The 24,052-nt window shown below is 43.5% G+C and overlaps 1 protein-coding gene across 2 annotated transcripts; it reads left to right on the top strand.

The window, feature by feature from the left end:
- Positions 1 to 639: 639 nt before the first annotated feature.
- rint1 (RAD50 interactor 1) lies at positions 640 to 24,040 on the top strand. 2 transcript variants are annotated; one of them, XM_041977547.1, is made up of 15 exons: positions 640 to 882; positions 2,401 to 2,526; positions 3,559 to 3,674; positions 3,864 to 4,037; positions 4,115 to 4,255; positions 4,536 to 4,713; positions 5,014 to 5,124; positions 5,662 to 5,887; positions 7,738 to 7,875; positions 7,963 to 8,057; positions 10,325 to 10,429; positions 10,599 to 10,819; positions 10,903 to 11,083; positions 14,275 to 14,393; positions 23,673 to 24,040. In XM_041977547.1, exons 1-15 carry the CDS (start codon positions 721 to 723, stop codon positions 23,878 to 23,880), a joined length of 2,301 nt encoding a protein of 766 aa, XP_041833481.1. In that variant the 5' UTR covers positions 640 to 720; the 3' UTR covers positions 23,881 to 24,040. The 2 variants fall into 2 exon arrangements, with proteins under 2 accessions (XP_041833481.1, XP_041833480.1); XM_041977546.1 differs by lacking the exon at positions 23,673 to 24,040 and adding an exon at positions 21,026 to 21,384 and having other exon boundaries at positions 641 to 882.
- The last annotated feature ends 12 nt before the right edge of the window (positions 24,041 to 24,052 follow it).

Genomic DNA, 24,052 nt, shown 5'->3' with positions numbered 1-24,052 from the left:
ACAGGTCTTTTTTTTTAGCATGGTCTGTTATCTATAAACAGAACTTTCCACCACATTCATACCTCATCTGGAACAACAGAGATATGTTATTAGAAATATGTCACTTTTAATTGAAAACTGGGTTAAGAATGGGATTCTACTGGTGGGTGAGTTGGTTAATAGAGAGGGACGACTACTCACGTATAATGAATTCCTTATAGCTTTGCAATTCTCATTAGTTTCAGTGCCATCCCTTCAGGTACCTTAATGTTATTTAAAAGCACAGGCAGTGATGGCAAAACACGTTATTCTGTTTTTTTTAATGTCCTCAAATCATTTGGGGATACTGACAAAAAGTATTTGTCAGATGATAAACCTCTAATTCTTATAGCTAAAGTTTTCATACATAAATGTAAATTTACCAGTAAAATGCCGTATTAATTTTCTTAAAGACACAGAACAATATATATAGTCAATATCAGACTCGAATAACAAAAAGGCTCAAAACAATTTGCATGTAAATCTACTAAATCTTTGTGTTTGTTTTTATAAATTTTTATTTGCATCCCTGTACCCCACCCTCACCAGGTGGTGGCAGTAAGGATTAAGATTGGTTTGTGCAATCTGCAGTCAACGTGAAGAAGAAACAGGAGCAGAAGAAGAAAAAGAAGCAGAAGAAGAAGAAGCCGCTATCGTTGACGTTGACGGTGATTCCTTGCACTTGATTCCGTAAGCAGTGAAATGTTTGAAGAAACGGATGATTTGTGTGGTGATTCAGTGGATCCGCGGGATTATGGAGTGGACTTCCTGGACAAAGAAGTTGGAAATGACTGGAAATCTGCGGAGAAAGTTGTGGAGCTGCTGGAAAAACTGAGAGAGGAGAACATAGCTCTGGAGGAACAGGTAACCTTCTTCTGGATGGAGATAAAAACAAAAAACAGCATCTAGGTCAATATTGCCAGATTAGAAAAGATAAAGTACCGTACCAGGGACTCAGAATGATGGTGTTTTAAGGGAAACATTATCAGACTGCATATTATTGCCGATAAATTCATTTTAGAGGCGCTTTTACAGAAAACTCCCTTTCTGCAGACGGGAGATATTTTACTGCACTTTAACAAACCACAGAAACATTTCCAGTGGTTTAGAGAACAAGTAGTACCACAGTCATTATTACAGCTTAAGAGATTCAGGGAGAAAGTTTCCAGCTTCTAACACACTCACACACACACCAGCCATCTCTCCTCCATCACTCGTTTATCAAACAGTGGACTCCCTTACTCCTTCTTCTCCTCCTTTGTTCTTTTACTTTTTTCCTTGTTGTGTTTCAACAAGCAGGCCACTCAGGCTACATTAAGGCCCAGGCCATCAGGAATGGTCCCCCTCCTTCCGCAGACCAGCCATATGGGCTGGATCCGTATGGTGCTGGATCAGTAACTCAGCTGGAAAACGAAGGGGCCAAATTATCGTACATTATGGGATTTTTGGAATTTGTGATTGTACAGAGTACTCAGTTATCATACAAATACAATAATTCCCATAATTCTGACAACACTGATCCAGGTTTTGTTTAAACCGGACAGGTGATTCATGTCAGACTGGTAGAGCTGACAACCAATCACAGTCATTTATTTCTGACTGGCTGGTAATCGGGAAGAAAAGATTCTGGATTAGTTGTAGATGTGATTTATTTAGAAAGGCCTGTTAAAACTCCATTACGGTAGTCAAGACTACTGAAAGCAGATGATGAAGTCTTCTGTTCTTCAGGTGGTAAAAGGCTGATCTGGTTCCTGCTTTAATATGACCGTTTAAATTTAGCTCAGAATCCAAAATCACTCCGAGATTTCTGGATTGATCTGTTGGATTTAACATTGCTGACTGAAGTTGGACTCTAATCTTTGGATGTTTATTTTTGGTTCCAAAGACAATTTCAGATTTATCGTTATTTAGAAAAACTTCTGGAACATCCACGTAATGATTTGACTGAGACACAAACTGAAGCTTTGTCTGGGACCAGAGTCCCCTGTGAGACGGTAATATAGAGCTGAGTGCCATCAGCATAGTGATGATCAGATATTTGCTTTGTTTCCACGTGGGAGCATGTAGATGCTGAACAACAGTGACTGTGTCAAAAGCATCTCTGAGATCCTGCAGAACCAGAACCAAACCTGTGCTGGTTAGATGGATGAAGACTTTGAGCTGTGGCCCATAATCTGACTGAATGACGTCACTTTAGGAGCTTTTTATTATTAAAGATTAGACTTTTCATTTAATCAATGAAGTTATTTTGGTCACATTTTGCACCTTGAGACTGAAAATGACACTTTTTCTTTCAAACATTTTTAGAAACAAATCTGAAACAAATAACCGACTCGGTCTGGTTCATTTATATCGTTGGACCGTCTCCTGTGTGTCGTTCAGGTTCTGACCGTGTCCATTTCCGGACCACCGAAGGTTTCAGCAGCTTTGTCTGCTGCAGACGAGGCCAGGTGTTCCCTGGAGGAGCTGCTGCAGAGAGAGCAGCTCATCTCCGGCATGCTGCATCAGGTACGCGCCACAATGCCACAAATGAAAATAACATGTCTGCTTCCTGTTAGCATGTGTTCAGTCTGACCCCACCCAGAGAGAGGAGTTCACGGATGGTCCTTCACTCTGCGGTGGAACGTCAACACATCCTCGTTCAGTCTTTTTACAGCAGTCAGATTCCTGACGCTGTTTTTACACACTGCAGATATTCAGAATAATCAGACAGGTGAGATTTTCTCCAGGTGATCACGTTTCTGTCCTCCCACAGCTGAGATGTGACGGAGGGTTTACGGAGCAACCAAAATCCCAATCCGTGACCTTTCTGTAGGAATTTCTAGGGAAAAAGCTAGAAGTCGGGAATAACTTAAAGTGCTATCCAAACATGAATGTAAACATCTAGTTTATTCAGCAGCAGACATGTAGAAAACAGCTCAGCAGGTTTATCTGTTAGAAAAACTTTTATCAAGTTTGAATTATTTTATTGAACAAAACATGAAGTTGTTGTGGTATTCCGAATATTACTCGAACATTAATACCACACATCAGATATATTTACCCATTATATCATCAAAACTTTATGTCGTCCACATGTAAGAAGTGGTCCAGAAATCATGTGTGCAGGTGATGGAGGCGCGAACGGTGCACGTCGGGCCGTGGCCTCAGTGCTCCTGCAGGACTGATGTGTGACAGCGTTGCTGCGACGTGAAGTGAAATGCTGCTGTAACTCCGGACTGGAAGTAGAAGTTGTGAAGTGGTTTCTCAGCCTGCATGGAAGCTGCATCAGTGGATCCAGGAAGGAACCTAATAAATGTCCCTGTGGCATCAAAACAAGCTAGAAACAGTTTCATGGTCGTAAAGCTGCAAACCTTCAGCATTTTAATTCCAGGTTTCCGGTTTATACTACGGCTTTGAATCAAATCCTGAACTCAGTTCATCTAAACTACAGATAAAAAAAGAGGAAAGCTGGTGGGGTTGTGTCTGGTTTGTGGTGTTGTCTGTGGTTGGTGGTTGTTTCTTAGGTCTGACAGATGATTGGATGTCCTCATCTGGTAGCACCTCCAGGGGGCGGAGCTGTGGATGGAGGATCTTGGCCAGACCTGCAGCCAGGTGGACTCTGTGGAGAGACACATGAAGTACCTGCAGTGTCTCCATCACATAGAGGAGCTCAGGTACTAAATGTGACCACAGACTGGAACCGGGTCGGTGGGGGTCCCATCCGGACGTTTCAGACGTTGTTTCTGCCTCTGATCTTCATCTTCATTTCCTGTTTCTGTCAACAAAATGGAGATAATTGTTTCCAGTTGGCTGCGTCACCATGACAACACTGTGTGTGTGTGTGTGTGTGTGTGCGTGCGCAGTGCTGAGGTCCAGCAGTGTCTGATGATCAGCAGCGTGTGGGACGCCATCCGGGCTGTAGACAGCATGGCAGCTCTGGATTCTGGACTGAACCAGTCCGGATGTTCCCACCTCCAGGACTTCCTCAGAGAGACTCTCTGTTTCTGGCACAACATCATCAAGGACCGCCTGAGCAGGTGTAGCTCCGCCCACGTCACCTGCACGGCTGTGTTCTATTCACTGAGCTAATTCTGTCTCTTTGCCTCCTCCACAGTGACTTTGAGAAGATCCTGACTCAGCTCCACTGGCCGATCATCTCGCCGTCCTCTCAGCCCCTCACCCCCACCTCCGCTAGCCAGGACGTCGACAGTCAGCTGGAGGTGGCGGTGACGCAGCTGCTGGCTCTGCAGACGTCGTATCCTTCCACCGCAGCAGTTAGAGCAGCAGCTGTTCTGTTTTTCTTTTTTATTTTTGCCTTAATTTGTTCACATCAATTAAGACTTAAATTAACTTTTTTATAATAAATCTTTTAACAAAATCATCACATTGGTGAAAAGAAACAAAAAAGATAAAGAAAGGTGATTGTGGGCATAAAATTATAATCCTGAAACAATCCTGCCACGTCTTTATAAGCTTGTTTTATATACCTGATAAAAATCTTCTGGGTGGAAAACCTTCGTTAACTGTCCTGGCAGAGATGACCTCTTATCTCAGAGGACTTCAGCTTCTCCTCAAAGTCCACCCTCCAACCAGTCTGCATCTTCGTCCTCCTCTTCCTCCCTCTGTCTGCCCATCCAGATCATGATGCTGCCGCTCAGCCGGAGGTTCAGATTTCACTTCCATGGAAACCGCCAGACCAACTCTCTGAACAAGGTCAGCAGCACACTGCTGACCTCTTCCAGATCTTCTCCTCCTCTTCTCTTCTTTTCCTCCTACTTTTCCATTCGCTCAGACTTTCCTTTCCTAAACAAATTCCAGGACCCAACAGACTGGAATTCTGTGAGAAATTATAGCTGAGTTGTTCCAGAACTTTCCACTAAAACACAAACATTTCACGTGTCTTCAGCCAACAATGACGTGGATCTTTTGACCTCTCCAAGGACAGACCCTGGACCACAGAAAGAACCACTTTGGAGCTCAGACTAATCAGTATTTCTGTTTTCTGTTCCTCAGCCAGAGTGGTACCTCACTCAGGTTCTGATATGGATGGGAAGCAACTCCACGTTCATGGATGAGAAGATCCAGCCTGCCCTGGAAGCAGCTGGTTCCACCATCAGCGCTCGGGTAGGCGGTTTCCTAACGGCTTTAGTCCGGATCGTCCTTCACGAAACACAAGCAACAGCTTGTTTGTTCCTGAAAATGTGTCAGAAAAAACACTGAAACGTCACTTTTCTCAGTCTCTTAACTTTAAAAGTGTTTGGAAAACTCTCCTAAATAGTTAGAAACTCCATCTTCCTACACCGTCTGTAGGAAGCAGAGGTCTCCATCTGGTCCTCCAGGACCACCGTCCTGCAGGTGCTTCAGCACACCTGGTTCAGGTGAAATGGATCTAACAGCTTGTTGCCATGTTTTGAACAACACCCCTTAATCTGAATCAGATGTGATGGAGCTGGAAAACATCTAAAATCCGCAGGACGGGCGATTGGAGGCAGAGATCTCTGGAATACTGTGCAAGTAGCACCACCAACTACTGCGTCTGTCGTATTTGTATAAGGAAACAGAAGTAAACGTGCAGCTTAATTTCTCCAGATGTTAGTGAGAATGTCCTCAGAGGTCCTCCATCTGTTACCAACATCAGCTGAGCGATCAGCGTCTGTGCAGGTGGAGCTGTGTCGAGGTCTGGTGGCTCTGGTCCAGGAGAAGGTGGCCAATGATGCCGTCAGGTTGCTGTACGACGACGTGCTCTTCTGCCACCTGGTGGAGGAGGTGCTGCAGTTTGAGAAGGAGCTGCGGAGCAACCACTCCTACCCCCCAGCGCTGCCCAGTCTGCTCCACATCATGGTGGAGGACGCCGTACTGGAGAAGTGGCTTGCTGTGGAAAAGAAGAGTAAGTTTCTGAGCCACTCGGCTGCAGCATGTCAGGTTTACAGGAAGACATGACACCACCAGCTTCTTTAGACCCAGAGTCTTCTGCTGAAAGATGACGATGTAGATGACAACAATGATGATGATTTCTGTGTTTATTTAATTTTATTTCATGATGATGACACAGTAGTGAACACTTTTATTTTCAGTAGGCTGGAGGACCACATCAGGTCGTGTTGGTGAATGAAATGAAAAATATTTTATTTATCCTGGAGGGAAAGTTTAATGTTACAGTAGTTTCATTTCTCTTTTTTCTTAAACAATAATAATAATAATTTAAAAGATGATTCCTCGTTCAGCTGCAGGAACGAACTCCTGAACCTTTGTGTTCCATCAGATATGAAAAAGCCTCCGAATGAACTCAGAACCAGACTTATCCCCAGTACAGAACCAGACTTATCCCCAGTACAGAACCAGACTTATCCCCAGTACAGAACCAGAACCAGATTTATCCCCAGTACAGAACCAGAACCAGATTTATCCCCAGTACAGAACCAGACCCAGACTTATCCCCAGTACAGAACCAGACTTATCCCCAGTACAGAACCAGAACCAGATTTATCCCCAGTACAGAACCAGACCCAGACTTATCCCCAGTACAGAACCAGAGTTATCCCCAGTACAGAACCAGAACCAGACTTATCCCCAGTACAGAACCAGAGTTATCCCCAGTACAGAACCAGAACCAGACTTATCCCCAGTACAGAACCAGACTTATACCCAGTGCAGAACCAGAGTTATCCCCAGTACAGAACCAGAGTTATCCTCAGTACAGAACCAGAACCAGACTTATCCCCAGTACAGAACCAGAGTTATCCCCAGTACAGAACCAGAACCAGACTTATCCCCAGTACAGAACCAGACTTATACCCAGTGCAGAACCAGAGTTATCCCCAGTACAGAACCAGAGTTAACCCCAGTACAGAACCAGAACCAGACTTATCCCCAGTACAGAACCAGACTTATCCCCAGTACAGAACCAGAGTTATCCCCAGTACAGAACCAGAACCAGACTTATCCCCAGTACAGAACCAAAGTTATACCCAGTGCAGAACCAGAGTTATCCCCAGTACAGAACCAGAGTTAACCCCAGTACAGAACCAGAACCAGATTTATCCCCAGTACAGAACCAGAACCAGATTTATCCCCAGTACAGAACCAGAACCAGTTATCCAGTTATATTTTGCTGAACATTTGAAGACAGCAGCCTCTGCGGCATCCTTACTGACTAGATCTGCTGAACTGATGTGAGCTGATCTCAGGGACACATTTCACTCCAAGCTGAACTCAAACATATTTATTGCAACATTTTCTTATAACCGTATTAGGTAGGAACCAGAAACTGTAGGAACAGAAAACTGTAGGACCTGGAACTGGAACCTCTCGGATCCAAAAGTAGGAACCAGAACCTATGGGAACCTGCTTATTTACATAATTTACCCAGTTGATCACAATTTGCCAAGGAACTGGATTAAACTGGTTCACATCTTATATACCAAACTGAGCAGCAGCTCCAGACCCGGTTTCCAGGTCCACTTTCCAGGTTTGGTGTCCAAGTCTGGTTTCCAGATCCAGATTCTCTCTGGGGTAACACAGCGATCGGTTTTAGGACAGGAGACTCTCAAGTTTGTTTAACCTGTTGGATCCCTTGTTCAGGCCCTCAGAGTTTACAACAAGACCTACTGCTTTTAAAGTTTGAATATGGTTTTTATTAGAATATTTTTGCAGACGTGGGAAAACCAGGTGTTGTGGTGTTACCATTTTCGGTGGGATGCGTGTAGCGTGTGATTAGATTTGTTTGTGTGCTTCCAGTGGCCGTGGAGAAGATGGACGCCATGCTGTCCTCCGAGGGAGCGTGGAGCTGTCAGTACAAAGACATCAGTGACATGGACGAGCTGAAGGCTCCAGACTGCGCTGAGACCTTCATGACTCTGCTACAGGTCATCACTGGTGAGACCTTCATGAACCCCGGTCGTCAAATATCTGAGAAAACTTTGTGACCCTGGTTAACACTTGTCTGGTCTTCCTGGACTGCAGAGCGGTACCGAGGCCTGCCCTGTCCTGCTGCCCAGCTCAGGTTCCTCAGGCTGCAGACAGAACTGGTCGATGACTTCCGCATACGACTCACACAGGTAACGATGACTGACTCGGGCAGAAGGAAGGTGATCTCAGAAAACTGAAGGACAGTCTTTCTAAAACATAAATCCCAAAACTGGTCTGGATCTGTCTCCACCTGTGTTTTAAAGCCTGCCTGAGAAGTTACTGCCAGTAAACATGTTTCTGTAAAATGAAGCATTTACCCACAAAGTGCAGCACCTTCAGTCTGTTAGCAGGTGAAAACAAGCGTCAGGTTCCCTTAATGCTGATTAAAAACTAAAGAATTACTTGTGTAGAGTCATTTTAGGGAAATGAGAGCACCAACATGCCTCCTAAATCATTGAAGGCCATCATGTTATTATTTACTTTTTTATTACAGCAAGTCCATAAAAGTTGCGACTCTTGTTTAAAATGTAAATTAAAACAGAATGCAGTAATTAATAAATCTCATCAAGACATATTTTATTCCCAGTAGAACATAAACATATCAGATGCTGAAACTGGGACATTTTACCATTTCATGGAGAATATGAGCTGATTTTGAATATAAAACCTGTTTAACTTGGTGTTTTCTTTTATTCTGAAATAGAAAAAGTTCATTAGTTCATTAACATTCAGCCTCTCTGCCTTTTTGTTTCATTAACCGTTTGGTAGTGATGGTTATGTGAAACTGTGAGGATCTCCAGCAACATCTGGTGGCCGAATGAAGCCACAGCAACCTCTGACGGCAGTAAAAGTTCAGAGAAGACGTGTGGTTGTCTGAATCGGTTGATGCTTTTGGTCATTTATACTAATAAATATATTACACTCTTGTTAAGACACTGAGACACTGCAGCAAAAGGACAAGTTCTGTTAAAATGAGAAAGAATTTTGTTTAATGAAATACAATAAAAACCTGATATGTGCTGCTGAAACACACATAAAAAACATTCCAGTTTAAACCAGAGTATACAAACACATGACAGAATATGGAGGAAGAAATGTTAAATCAGGTTCATTTAGAAAGATGTTTGTCTAAAAATAATGATGATACTCTTTTGAAGCAGAAGTAGTGAGAGCACTGTTTCAATAAGTTGCTTCAAAATGCCAAAAAACCATGTGACCACACCAACCAAGGCCTCGTTGCGTCACATACGCGTCGAGCTGCTTCAGCAGGATTTGAAGGGTCTTGTCAGCGTCTCAATGCTTCAAAAGGAATTTTAGTCTCTCACATTACAACTTTACAAATGCAACCACTATCCCAGACCCATAAGGACAAGATTATACTACATTTCCCCTTTTTTAAATGACTGATTTAGCTGGAAAAGTTTGTGTTTTTACAGACGCGTTTCTTTAAGTTCCTCCATCATCTCTTAATATTCCCTAAATCAAAGTAATCCACCAGCCGCTTTCATCATTTGGGGTTGAGAGACATGAAAACAGATGTCAACGCTTCCGCTAAATTACATCTCAAACACTGACTGGTTCGGATGCTTCAAAGCAGGGAGTCGATTTTACAACAGACGTGATTCGGTGCTTCATAAAGATTCAGTTTCACCAGCATCCATAACTCAGTTTGTCTAAACTAGACCAGAGATGTTTCCTGCTGCAGATGATGGTGTTTGGATGAACAGAAAACCTTTACAGACAAAACTAAGAGCTGCCAAACCAATGAAACGCTTTGAAATGCTCCGAGTCAATGAAACACTTCAAAACATTATGAATCAGTGAAGCACAAAGCGGAGCAGAAATGAAGATCAGCAAGGAACAAGAAGATTTGGAAACCTTCACGATGTCCACTTTGAGCAGATGAGTTGCAGACGTAGCTGGTGACTGAGGTCAGTTTCATTAGGTAGAGATGAACCTGACCGAGGAGGCTGATGCTGCTTTTCACCTCTGCCAAGACACAGCTTATGTTTTCCGCTTCTGCCTGTTAGCAACATAACACAAAAAGTTATGGACAAATTTTAATGATATTTTTAGGAAATCTTAGAAAAGGAATAAATTAAGGGGGTGGATCACCGCCTGGATGCAGGAATTTTTTTAAAGGATTCTCTACTATGGTAAGATAAGGATAATTTTGCCATTATAGCTTCTAACGCATCAGATAATGCTCAGAATCATTGGCAACAAAACAAGGTGACATCATGATGTTATAATCCAACATGTTTGACCCGGATCATGTTGCTGTGGATCACCAGAAGGTACAAAATACAGGGGATGCTGGGTGTGCTTTCGGGCCTTTTGGGGTTTGTCTATGACTATGACTTGGCCGAGAACTGTGCTCTCTGAATGCTTCTAGTTTATTTTTGTTTTTTTCCAGGTGATGAAAGTGGAGTCTCGCTGCCCGCTGGGCGTCCGCTACTGTGCCATCCTCAGTGCAGTCAACTACATTTCCACCATCCTGAGAGACTGGGGAGATGATGTGGTACGTTTTATTAAACGTCTGTCTGTCTGTCTGTCACACAAACAAACACAAAACACAGGAAGTTTTCCAGTTTTCCAGGTCATTTTCAAACCCGGATTGGTAATATTCAGACCAGCTCCAGGTCAAACCTCAGAGATGTTAAAAGTGGAAATCTTTTTTTCCTCCTCAGTTTTTTCTGCAGCTGCAGCAGGCAGCCGTTTCACTCGGGGAGGAAGTAGTGCTGGGGGGTCTGGGCATGATGGAAGTGGGTCGCCTGGCTTCCCTGGAGGGGTCTCTGTTTGACGGTCTGCTGGCACTGCTGGATCGATTGAAAGGAGACATGCTGGGAAGATTGTTGGAATTTCTCATGAAGGAAATAGCAGAAAAAGCCAAACCTTACTGTCAGGAAAGGTGAGACATAAAAACTACGAAAACACAGCAGATCTCAGCTCTGAATCCACAACACATCCAGCTTCATTTCTTTCTTCCTGCAGGTGGTTGTCCCTTCCATCTCAGCAGGACCAGTCCACCATGTCCCTGTCCAGCTCAGCGTGTCCCATGATGCTTTGTGTGAGAGACAGATTACTGAATCTTCATCAGGTTCTGAGTCTTCCTCTGTTCCAGCTGGCTTGGCAGGGCCTGGCGGAAAGACTCGACAACTTCCTGTATCAGGATGTAAGCTATCAATTTACATCCTTACTTACAATTCCGTCCAGTTCATTGTAAACCAACACAGTCCGGTTCATCATAATCCATCACATTCCAGTTCAACCCAGTTCATAATAAACCAACACAGTCCGGTTCATTATAATCCATCACCGTCCGGTTCATTATAATCCATCACCGTCCGGTTCATTATAATCCATCACAGTCCGGTTCATTATAATCCATCACCGTCCGGTTCATTATAATCCATCACCGTCCGGTTCATTATAATCCATCACCGTCCGGTTCATTATAATCCATCACAGTCCGGTTCATTATAATCCATCACCGTCCAGTTCATTATAATCCATCACCGTCCGGTTCATTATAATCCATCACAGTCCGGTTCATTATAATCCATCACCGTCCAGTTCATTATAATCCATCACAGTCCGGTTCATTATAATCCATCACATTCCGGTTCATTATAATCCATCACCGTCCGGTTCATTATAATCCATCACAGTCCGGTTCATTATAATCCATCACCGTCCAGTTCATTATAATCCATCACAGTCCGGTTCATTATAATCCATCACATTCCGGTTCAACCCAGTTCATAATAAACCAACACAGTCCGGTTCATTATAATCCATCACCGTCCGGTTCATTATAATCCATCACCGTCCGGTTCATTATAATCCATCACCGTCCGGTTCATTATAATCCATCACAGTCCGGTTCATTATAATCCATCACAGTCCGGTTCATTATAATCCATCACCGTCCAGTTCGTTATAATCCATCACAGTCCGGTTCATTATAATCCATCACAGTCCGGTTCATTATAATCCATCACATTCCGGTTCAACCCAGTTCATAATAAACCAACACAGTCCGGTTCATTATAATCCATCACCGTCCGGTTCATTATAATCCATCACAGTCTGGTTCATTATAATCCATCACAGTCCAGTTCATTATAATCCATCATAGTCCAGTTCATTATAATCCATCACAGTCCGGTTCAACCCAGTTCATTATAAACCAACACAGTCCGGTTCATTATAATCCATCACTGTCCGGTTCAATCCGGTTCATTATAAACCAACACAGTCCGGTTCATTATAATCCATCACAGTCCGGTTCAATCCGGTTCATTATAAACCAACACAGTCCAGTTCATTATAATCCATCACAGTCCGGTTCAATCCGGTTCATTATAAACCAACACAGTCCGGTTCATTATAATCCATCACAGTCCGGTTCAATCCGGTTCATAATAAACCAACACAGTCCGGTTCATTATAATCCATCACAGTCCGGTTCATTATAATCCATCACAGTCCGGTTCAATCCGGTTCATTATAAACCAACACAGTCCGGTTCCGGGGCATGTATTGTTTATAAACAGCTGACCGGGTTATTTCATGTTTAACGAGAAACTTCCTGTCTGTGGCAGGGCGGGGTTGCGCACCGTGGTAGGGCAGGGTTGTATACGATTGTGTCCGTGTCTTTAAATCCCACGTGTTGTTTACTGTAGGTACTACTGTAGGCTGCTTGGCTGATGTGTCGACAACACGTATCCACGTACGCAAGAGCAAAATGACGTCATTTTTTTCTCGTGGCCTCGAGAACAAGAAAAAAGTTCTTGCTTTTCACAGAGTATGTAACAGCCTTTAGATTGGAATCACGCACACACCTCTCCAGTACAGTAATATATTGTGATTCAGAGGAACAGGATGGATTTAATAAACAATCCACAGTTTTTATTGGTTTATAATGGACATCATTGATTCAGTGCTGTCATTCAGTGTCTATGGACCATTCTCACTGACATCACATATTGCTACCCGATTTACCTTACCATGACACCTACCTGGTCAATGGACGGTCGCACGTAGGGCAGAATTAAAAGCATAAAGTCAGATCAGAGGCTAATAAATATTTCGTGGCAGGATGGGAATCAGACCTTCAGCTGTGGAAAGTGACCCAAACAAAGTATTTCCTCTTCATGTCAAAGCTGAGTAGAAACCAGCAGAAACCGTTAGCGTTAACGCGATGTAAACATTAGAGATGTCCCGGTGAGTTAATATTACTAATAATTACTAGGAAAAAACATTGCTGTTTAAAGACTGTTTGGTTTATTGAGACCACAAAGAAAAGTCCATGTCCAGCTTTTCATTAACACTGAAAACTGCCATCACCTTGGTGATCTGCAGTGGAGGCTGGATTAGTGGAACATCCACCCGTCACCGTGGGGATTGGCGGTGGAGGCTGGATTAGTGGAACATCCAACCAGTTTCACGTGGTCGCATTTCCACTGGGAAAACTGGAGAATGTTTGGTTCATTTGCTGCTTCACATAAAACATGACTTGCGTATAAACTTCTTTTCTGACCGCTTTCCTGGTTACACATGAACAACGTTTGTGTTCCTGGTTGAATGAACCAGAATTTCTGTTCAAGAATTAACGAATGAACGAGACCATTTTCATAAACTTTAATGTAATTTTTTTCTCTTCTCTTCTTGCTGTCAACAAGCAACAGGCTAACATGAAGTGTCTGGTCCCGGGGCGCAATAACGTTAAACCCCTGCAGTTTGCTGCATTTTAGTAACGCATGGCCTTCATTTTTTATTAAGAAATATGTTAAAAATTACAGCAGCTCACCATAAATAGACATGGAAAGCGTACGAAACAAAATTTTCTATAAACTTCCCACCGAGAAAGAGCAGCTACACAGCTGAGAGTCTCTGACAGTTTCCACTTATCTGGTCTGACGGCAGCAACAGGTTTAGCCGTCATTCAGGGTCAGCAGCAGTCTGGAAAACACAGTCTCATCCTTGGGATGTGGGATCCAAAGGCACAACATGGATGTACCATTATTATTTTTTACATGAAAAGCTAGCTGTAGAGTTCACAGAGAGACATTCCCAAAACCAATTTATATGTCGGTGAAGAGAAGTACTCGCTGGTTCTTCCAACGATCAGAAGGTTGGTTGAGCTTACACACTCTGTCGTACTCGTTAGACCTCACAATTTAAATTTAAATCTATAAAAAATAAAATTATTTATAGAAATTTAAAGGAGTTCCTTAAACCAAATAAATAAATAATAGACTGTCTGGACTAAAGTGAAGTGAAGCACCTTCCTGGTGGTGGAGGATAGAGATATGGTAGTCCTGTCCTCTGATCAGCTGATGACCATCTCTTCTCTTCCAGGTGATCCTGTCCAACCACTTCAGCGACGGTGGAGCCGCTCAGCTTCAGTTTGACATGAGCAGAAACCTCTTTCCTCTGTTTGGTCACTACTGCAAGAGACCTGAGAACTTCTTCAAACAGTGAGTCTGAAAGCAGTTTCTGTACTGTAGTCCCAGTCTAGAGCTGCACCGATCCGCTTTTCTGGGGTTACAATTCGATTTTGAAATCTGAAATCTGGATATCGGCCGATAGATATTTTCCAGTCAGTTTACGTGAACTTATTGTGATTCTGGTGATTATTACTGCTGTTGTTATTGTGTAGGTTTTATTAGGTTGTAGTAAACATATCACAGCAACTGGTAAACAAAATAATCCAATTTAAATGTTTTCCAAAATAATTTCTAAAGATCACAAGACAATGTCTGTAGTTGCTTCATAATCCTAATAAAAACAAAGGTAGTAATAATTTTGCAGTAAACCCTGCTTTTTTAACATTTAAGGTCCAAGAGAATGTGTTGAAAGAAAAGATGGATGCATACAAATAATCTGGGAACGCTAGGTAGTCTGACACCGTAGCAGGATGTACACAAGTAATCTGGGAACGCTAGATAGTCTGACACCGTAGCAGGATGTACGCAAATAATCTGGGAAAGATAAACAGTCTGACACCGTAGCAGGATGTACACAAATAATCTGGGAACGATAAACAGTCTGACACCGTAGCAGGATGTACGCAAGTAATCTGGGAACGATAAACAGTCTGACACCGTAGCAGGATGTACACAAATAATCTGGGAACGCTAGATAGTCTGACACCTTAGCAGGATGTATGCAAATAATCTGGGAACGATAAACAGTCTGACACCGTAGCAGGATGTACACAAATAATCTGGGAACGCTAGATAGTCTGACACCTTAGCAGGATGTACGCAAATAATCTGGGAACGATAAACAGTCTGACACCGTAGCAGGATGTACATGAATAATCTGGGAACGCTAGATAGTTTGACAGCGTTACAGACAGATTGTGGTCTGCAGTATCTGCTCAGAGGGCTTGCTTCAGCTGAAGAGGACTTGTGATCATAAAAGCAGCTGTTCAGTCTGACCCAAACGTCTTGATGGAGCCGATTGGCACCAACTTTTAGTTTATTTTGAAGATGCTACAAACAGGACTGTGCAAGTTGCGAATGTTTAAAATGCTCCACAGGTTTGGCTAACGCTGTGCTGTGTAATTAGCCCATCATGATAAACAAGTTTCCCACGTTGTCCTTCACCTTCTTCATGTGAGTCGCATTGTCACGCAAGGATTATAGCTGGTGCGTTAAGTGGAACAAATAAGTGCCGGTACTCCCCTTTATGACCTGCTTTCAGTCTCTCATGCAAATATGGGACAGGGGTGAAAAATTACATGAAAAATGACACAAAAAAAATTAAGATGTTAAATAAAAGCTCCCTAAAAACATAAGCAGTGATACGTCTTCAAACAGTGTCTTCAAAAAGTTCTGACCAGTCGTACACAGAGCCTCAGCATGAACATGTTGAATATGACATTGTCCACCAGGTAACGTGAACTGTATACAGAACTGAGTAAAGTGTAAAAAGTCATCAGGCCTGAACTTGGAGTCTACTGGAGGGCAACAAAAACAAGCCGACTGCACTCCATCACACAGCAGGACAGATGTGGAGAGGAGATGGCAGAGGCTGAAAGAGAAAGCGTAAATAAGCAGGAAAAAATTAGCTATGAACGTGAGGAAATTTCTTTCATTACGGGCTCATTAGTGCCACTTGAATGAATGAATGAATGAAAAATACTTTATTAATCCCAAAGGGAAATTCAATATTGTAGTAGTAGTAATTTTTTAGTAAAACAATCACATTAATTAATTAAGGGCTTTGTTCTTCAGCCTGATAGCTGCTGGAAGGAAGGATCTTCTGTATCTCTCTGTCTTGCATCGGACTTGAACAAGCCTCCCACTGAACACACTCTGTTGTTTCGTCACGGCGTTGTGTAGAGGGTGTGAAGGATCTTCCATTATCTTCGTCAGCTTGTACAGAATTCTTTTTTTGATGATCAACTCCAGCGGCTCCAGAGTTACTCCAAGCACAGAACCAGCTTTCTTGATCAGTTTGTTAATTCTTTTCAAGTCTCTGGTTCTGATGCCGCTGCCCCAGCAGATTGCTGCAAAGCTGATTGCACTTTCAACAACAGACCTGTAGAACATTTGCAACATTTTGGTGCAGACGTTAAAAGATCTCAGCTTCCTTAAGAAGTAGAGTCTGCTCTGACCTTTCTTGTAAATGTACTCAGTGTTGCTTTTCCACTCAAGTCTGTTGTCCAGCTGAACTCCAAGGTACTTGTATTCCTCCACCACCTCCACCTCCTCTCCCATGATGGAAACACTTCTATGTGTGTTCTTGTTCCTCCTGAAGTCAACAATCATCTCCTTTGTTTTCTTGGTATTCAAGATGAGATGATTGTCACCGCACCATTTCACAAACTGACCGACCAGTTCTCTGTACTCTGCTTCTTGTCCATCACTGATACACCCAACAACTGCTGAGTCATCAGAGTATTTCTGCAGATGACAGAACTCAGAGTTGTACTGGAAGTCTGAGGTGTACAGCGTGAATAGAAATGGTGAAAGTACAGTCCCTTGTGGTGTTCCAGTGCAGCTGACCACCATCTCAGACACACAACCTTTCAGTCTCACAAACTGTGGTCTGTTTGTGAGGTAGTCGTAAATCCAGGTGGTTGTGGAGGCATCCACCTGGAATTTCTGCAGCTTCTCACACAGCAGAGCAGGCTGAATCGTATTAAAAGCACTTGAGAAATCAAAGAACATGACCCTCAAAGTGCTGCCTGACTGGTCCAGATGAGAGTGGGCTCTCTGAAGCAGGTATATGATGGCATCTTCAACCCCAAGCCCATTACGGTATGCAAACTGTAATGGGTCCTGAAAGGTCTTCACCTGCTTGCTGAGGTGAGCCAGTAAGAGTCTCTCCAGGACTTTCATGACGTGAGATGTCAGGGCGACTGGTCTGTAGTCTTTTGGTTCAGCTGGTTGTGGTTTTTTAGGCACTGGAACAAGGCAGGATGTTTTCCACAGCACCGGGATTCTTCTCTGACTCAGGCTGGTGTTGAACAGGTGCTGGAGAATCGGACATAGCTGTTTTGAGCAGGTCTTGAGAACTCTGGGACTGACACCATCTGGACCTGCAGCCTTGTTCTGGTTCAGTTTCACCAGTTGTTGCATGATTTGGTTACAGGAGACAGACAGAGTGGAGGTGGAGGCAGAGGAGGTTTCAGGAAGTCCTGATGTGGAGGGAGATGAGGTTGTGTCCAGGTCCTTGACTGAGCTGCAGGGTGACAGAGTGGAGGTGTGACAGGAAAGCTGTGGGCTCATGGAGGGTGTGTGGCTAGTTGGGGTTGAAGCAGGAGGTGAGCTAAACCTATTGAAGAACATGTTCAGTTCATTCGCTCTGTCCAGACCTCCATCAGTCTGATCCTCCTTTATCCCGAAGCCAGTGATCTTCTTCATTCCTGACCACACATCCCTCAAACTTTTAGTACTTTGAACAATTGAACTGCATCAGCAGGGTTTGCACATACAGTACAATGTTAAATATTAGTCCTTTCTCTTTAAAAAGTAGTCTGCAGCTACAAAATAGGACAACGGTGATTGATCTACAGTTGCTCCAGCGGGTCTTGGGTTCATCTTTGCTCGATGGGTTTGGTGCTTTACAAGCCCTTTCATCAGTCCATCTTCTTCGCTTTGCCAGCCATGACCTGACATGACCGTGTGGGTTGATTTGCTCTAACGGTGGTCCTTTTCATAAAAATCAGGTTTGAAAGGCTGCGTACGGCAGAAAGAATGTTGTTCATGCTGCTGAAGGCTCGCTCATCTTCACGGGTAGAAACAGTTGACAGGTTTAAGTAGAGGCTTCAAGTCTGCTGGTGTCCCGGATCTCCTTTGCTTCTTATATCCCTGAAATCCCTGGATACTTCCTGTCCACCCTCTTCACATGTCAGCTTCGTGTGCTGACATTTTATCTGACATGATATTTTCTGCCATGCTGTCCTGCATTTATCTTCACAATTCTCTCATTTTCATGAAGAGCTACATGTGTTAAAGACTTTTCTTTCTGAGCTTGAAGAGCATCCTGTGTGTACGGGCCTGGTGATGATACCATGGATTCAGATGTTCGAATCTGTCCAGCCAGCAGCTTCTCTGCTTCAGCGGCGTCATGTCTGTTATGGAGCATCACTAACAGATCACTGAGCTCTGTGATGACTCCAAGACTGAAAACAAAGGACACAGAGGTGAGAACATCATGGAGTTCTTAGTATTTTGCTCACTCTGTTAATTCTCTGGTTACATCATTAGCTGCAGTAGAAAAGTGCACCTGGAGCACTTCGTTCCCAAACCGCAGTTCTTTTCCTTGAAGCCACCCAGCAGACAGTCAGGACAGGAGGGCGCTGGCAACGCTTGGTGCACAGTGAGGTAACTCGCTGGTTTGTAGGTGAGGCGTGATATAAACTGTACAGCTTGTCATAAAAACTCTTGAAATGGTCAAGTCTTCAGACTTCCTTCAGGACATCCCCAACAGCCCATTCTAGACCAGTTCTGGTCCTCAGGGACCACTGCCCTGCATGTTTTAGTTCTTTCCAACTTCAGTAGACCTGATACAGATTAACTGAACTACTCGTCAAGTTCTTTGCAAGCCTGCTAACGAGCCATTAATTTGAGTCAGGTGTGTTAAAGATGGACGCCTCTAAAACATGCAGGGTAGTGGTCCCCGTGGACCAGGACTGAGAAGCACTGTTCTAGACAATGGTTTGAGCAGTGCCACATAAACAGTCTGGAAATCTTGAACTACACTGCTCTTCTGCTGGGCAGAAGAGGCTTGATGTAAAACTCAGAAAATCTTCCAGACCTGATGTGCACCCCTGCAATGCAGCACAGTTACATGAAGGACTCTCTTGTGATTGGTCAGTTTGTGTTTACTTATTTCCAGATTTCTGGATCTTCTCGCTGAATTTGTTCAGTAGCCACCATTTTTTAAAACCAATATCAGGAAATGCCTGCCAGAGCTGAGTAAACCATAGAAAGAGCTCCGCCCTGTGGAGTTTACCAGGTGATCCCAGCCCTACTGCACCTTCAGATTCACAAGAGAAACTGCAACAAAATGGCTCAACCTACAAGAGCGAGAGCACACTTCACTAGCGTGATTTGAGCCGGCTCTACCGTACGTAGACCCCGGCGTAAATAGCTTTTTCCTGGAAATGCGGAGACCTTGGCCGTACACACATTTCAAGTTGCCATCTTGCTTTTTTTTTTTATATATATATTTCCAGGCTAAAATATATTTACGTTAGTGACATACTAAAATGGTAAAGGCAGCTCATTCTCCGTCAGACTTGCAGGTGCAGGTGTGGGTAACGCATCTAAACTGGAGTCAATCCATTTTCTGCTGCTTATCCGGAGTCGGGTCGCGGGGCAGCTGCCTGAGCAGGGAAACCCAGACTTCCCTCTCCCCGGCCACATTCACCAGCTCATCCGAGGGAATCCCGAGGCGTTCCCAGGCCAGCTGAGAGATGTAGTCCCTCCAGCGTGTCCTCGGTCTTCCCTGGGGCCTCCTCCTGGTGGGACGTGCCTGGAACACCTCACCAGGGAGGCGTCCAGGAGGCATCCTGACCAGATGCCCGAGCCACTTCATCTGGCTCCTCTCGATGTGGAGGAGCAGCGACTTTACTCTGAGCCCCTCCCGGATCACCGTAGCAGGATCTCTAAGGGAGACAGGCTGCTCACCAAAGTTATGGCCAATAAGCTACAACACTGGTGAGCACCATGTTGAATCAGCCATGATTGGAATGTTTAGGGAATGAAAATGATTTGACTCATGACAGCAGATTTCATTTCCAATTTGCAATCTCCCTCTGGGATCATTATTTTTTAATTAATTTTTTTTTATTCCATTTCATTCTCTCTTGTTGCTCTTATTGCAACTGTAGTGCATCAGTAGCGCCGGTTCCATCCAACCGGATGTTGCTGCAGGTTGCATTGTTTTGTTTGCCTGTTCGTCCTCAGTGTAGGAACTTTAGGACAAAGCGAAGATGCCGTCTAACACGGCTGAAGGCCCAAAGCGTCACAGAGGTCTGAGAGCACAGTCAGAACCAGTTCATGAGCCATGCGGTAAGTCTTGCTGGTCTCACTCTGGAGTCTCGTGCCACATCGTCCAGCAGAGCCAGATCAGCCGTTGCGCGTCTTTACACGCGGTGGAGCCATTTTATATCCAACTATCAATTTTCTGAACAGCTACAGGAAGGAACACCCTGATTGTAGCCTGACTGACCAGCACGTTTCCATGGTGACCATGGCACATGCTGGCAGCAGATTGTCGCCATATTTAGCTGAATGTATTTTATCATGGTAGTAAATTTGTCAAGTTGACCTTTAAGAAAAACTAAAACTGGATTTTTTTGTTATATGTTCTTATTAAAAAAAAATGAAATCTTACCATATGAGGAAACTAAACCAGAATGGAGGCCAGAAACTGAGGCAAGATTGACCTGAAAGTAGAAAAACATCCATAAGTGCCTTCAAAGGTTAGACCTGGGACTCGGATGGTTTTATCTTTTAGCAGATTCACCCTCAAAAGTGGTTTAGAGACATCCTGAATAGTTTGATCATTGTCATTTAATGTGTTGGGTAAAAAATGGAGAATTCCAGCAGAAAGGGGAGTTTTCTGAGACGTGTCCATGTCTCTGCAGTGTGAAGGAGGCCTGTATCGTGCTCTGTCTGGCGGTGGGTTCTGCTGTTCTGCTCAAGTCCGTCCTCAAAGAGTCGGAGCTGGACACCAGAGACTGGGAAGCACGAGAAGATCCTCCACCAGAGTCAGTCCTCAATGAGATGGGAGTTTACTGCTTAGCTCCATGTGATGTGTTGATTCTTCTCAATCTCAGAGCCTCCTGGCCTGGACAGTAAACCCCCCCACTGTAAGAAATCTGGTCCACAGCACGATGATATCCATGATCAACACCATGGAAATGTTCTGTACATGAAAATAAACTCAGATCACAACAAACATGCTTTTTCTTTTATTCATCTCTTTTTGAAAATGACAGAATTCTGGTTTTAACCATAAAAACTAAATAAAATAAATGTTTGACAGATTTGGGTGGAGAGAGATTGAGGACCTGAGCAGCTGAGATGATCAGAAGCTGGTCGGGTTCAGTCAGAGATCAGCTGAAGAGCATCCAGAGGAGGCTGGAGAGGAGATGCTGCTCCTTTGGAGTCACCAGAGGGGGTTCAGACGTCTGACCAGAATGATTCTGGGTCGTCTCCACGTGGAGGTTTTCTGGACAAGACCTACTGGGAGGAGACTCCTTGGAGGGATTATGGATCCCTTCTAGCATGGGAACATCTCAGAATCCCCCAGGAGGAGCTGGCCTGGGTCTCCCTCCTTAACCTGTTGTCTCTGTGATCCAACCATGAATGATGGAGGATTAAGTATCCACAATATTCAGACTCTGGCTCTTCATAAATTCTGTTCTGTTTCAGTGGAATTCTTCTCTCTGTCCTCAGGTGTAACTTAACCTGTCATGATTTTAATGGAAGAGGAGTTTTCTCCTTATTTTTAGTAACAGATTAATTTTCTCCCTATTTTAAGTTTCATTTTACCAAAGATCAGTTTTTGTGCTGTAATGGTCTAACCCAGTGGTTCCCAAACTTTATCTGTGGGGCCCCTTTTCATCAACAGCAATGTCAAGCCCCGCCCACATTCACTGATCCCGCTACCACATGCACATGTGCTCACAAAGAAACGTATGAGGAAATGTCCCACAAAATAATCTTTAGTTTATTGGCTGCTCCTCCATTAACTCCAGTTAAAACCATGTCTGGCAGACGGACTCGGGTCCTCTGCTGTAGTGTGAGACGTTTAAACCAGGAAACTCTGTAAACTACTTCACGTGAGCATTTGATGAGTCGTGCTGCAACAACTCTGCTGCATGACAGTCGAGTAGTTTATTTCTAAAGTAATCCACAGGCTTTTCTTTGTGTTCAGGATGAGACGTCCGTAAGTGGCTTCGTAATGTCAGCTGCTGATAACGACACTGGTTTCTCTTCATTACCCACCATAGACCATCATTACTTAACCATTACCTAGTCAAGCCTAGACAAGATATGACTCATGATATTTTCTTGTCTTGTTTTTGGTAGTTGCTCTCTGTTGTTTTGTAGCAGTATAAAAACCTAGAACTGGATGGATGGATGGTTTAACCAGTGTGTTGCATCTACACCATCTTTGACTTTTTAGAAAATGTGGTTAAAGATTTCTTAGCTTATGGACAATGCGCCGAGTATCAGGACCATCCCAGCTTTGCCAGACTAGGCCATATTACCACTGCAGGGCTGCTTATTACACAAAATATTTATTCAACTAAGCAGACCTGGAACATGGAAACTGCTGTCTTTACTAAATGCTGTGCCAACAATGTCATGACCAAGTCACGTTTCTGTATAAAGCACATTTAAAGCCACCACAGCTGAACAAAGTCCTGTACAAAACATGACACATCAACAGTAAAGCAGTGGTTCTCAAACCAGGTGCGCCCCCCTGGGTGGTGCAGTAACATGACAGTGGGGGGGTGCATGGGATCGGGAAAAAGTTTTGACAACTTGGACTCTTGGAAACATGCTGGTCCACACTCCAGACCAGTTGGTGCCAGTAATGGTTGGTTTGTTTTTAGCAACTTAACTCAAAAAGTTATGGACAGATTCTGATGAAATTTTCAGGAAATCTCAGAAATGGACTGAAGAACAAGATTTTGGGGGTGATCTGGATCACCACCTGGATCCAGAAAGTTTTGAAGGATTCTTTACTATGAAGACACGAGGGTTGTTTTTCTATTAGAGCTTCTAACTAAAAAATATTGCCAACAATCACTGGCAAAACATAACATAAAAAAAAAGATTGCAATGGCTTGGCGGAGCTCTGAGTGCTTCTAGGTAACAAATAAATTATCCTTATGATGGTGTAGATGCAGCTGACAGTCTGTAGACCTGCAGGTTTTAATCCATCTGTTTCTAAAAATGGCTGCATGCAGGGGTGTTGCTAGAACGCTCTACAGGGGCACAGGCTCACTAACTCATTACTTAGACCACATTTTTTATTATAAAGACCTGCTTTTTGTTAAAATGAGCAGAGTTATGTTCCACCTACTCCCCCTTGCTTACCTTACTGCTGCTGAAACTGAAACACCAAATTATTAATGATAATAATACATTTGTAGTAAAATTTGAGGAAAAAAGCATCCTCCTATTTGTGTTACCAACCAAAAGACAATTTAGAATCTAATCAAATGTATAAACTAATATGGATTCAAGTTAAAAAAAATATTTCCAACTGCATTTCAGACTGATTTTCAGGCAGACTCTGTTGGAGACCTGGTGGAGAAGCACTTTAGGAGCAAGATGTTGGCCATCCTCAGGAACAGTAGTCACCCCCTGCATGACACTGGTCGTCCAGAAAAGCAGCCACAGGGACCGACTCCTCTCCGTACGCTGCAGGACTGAAAGTCTCAGGAAGTCATTTATCCCGGCCGCTATAAGACTCCACAATTAATCATGTTAATGTGTACTTTGTTACTATTGGTGGTAGTTTTGAACTTCTTTTATTTACTGTTGTCATGGTGTCATGTAGTTTTGTATGGTAGTGAGAGTGCTTGATTATGGCAAACATTGTATGCTGCTGGACACCTGCATTTCCCCATTTGGGGATGAATAAAGTATGTCTT

Source organism: Melanotaenia boesemani, chromosome 23 (assembly GCF_017639745.1).
Source record: "Melanotaenia boesemani isolate fMelBoe1 chromosome 23, fMelBoe1.pri, whole genome shotgun sequence".
Classification (NCBI taxonomy): Eukaryota; Metazoa; Chordata; class Actinopteri; order Atheriniformes; family Melanotaeniidae; genus Melanotaenia; species Melanotaenia boesemani.
This window is presented reverse-complemented; position numbering and strand designations above follow the sequence as displayed.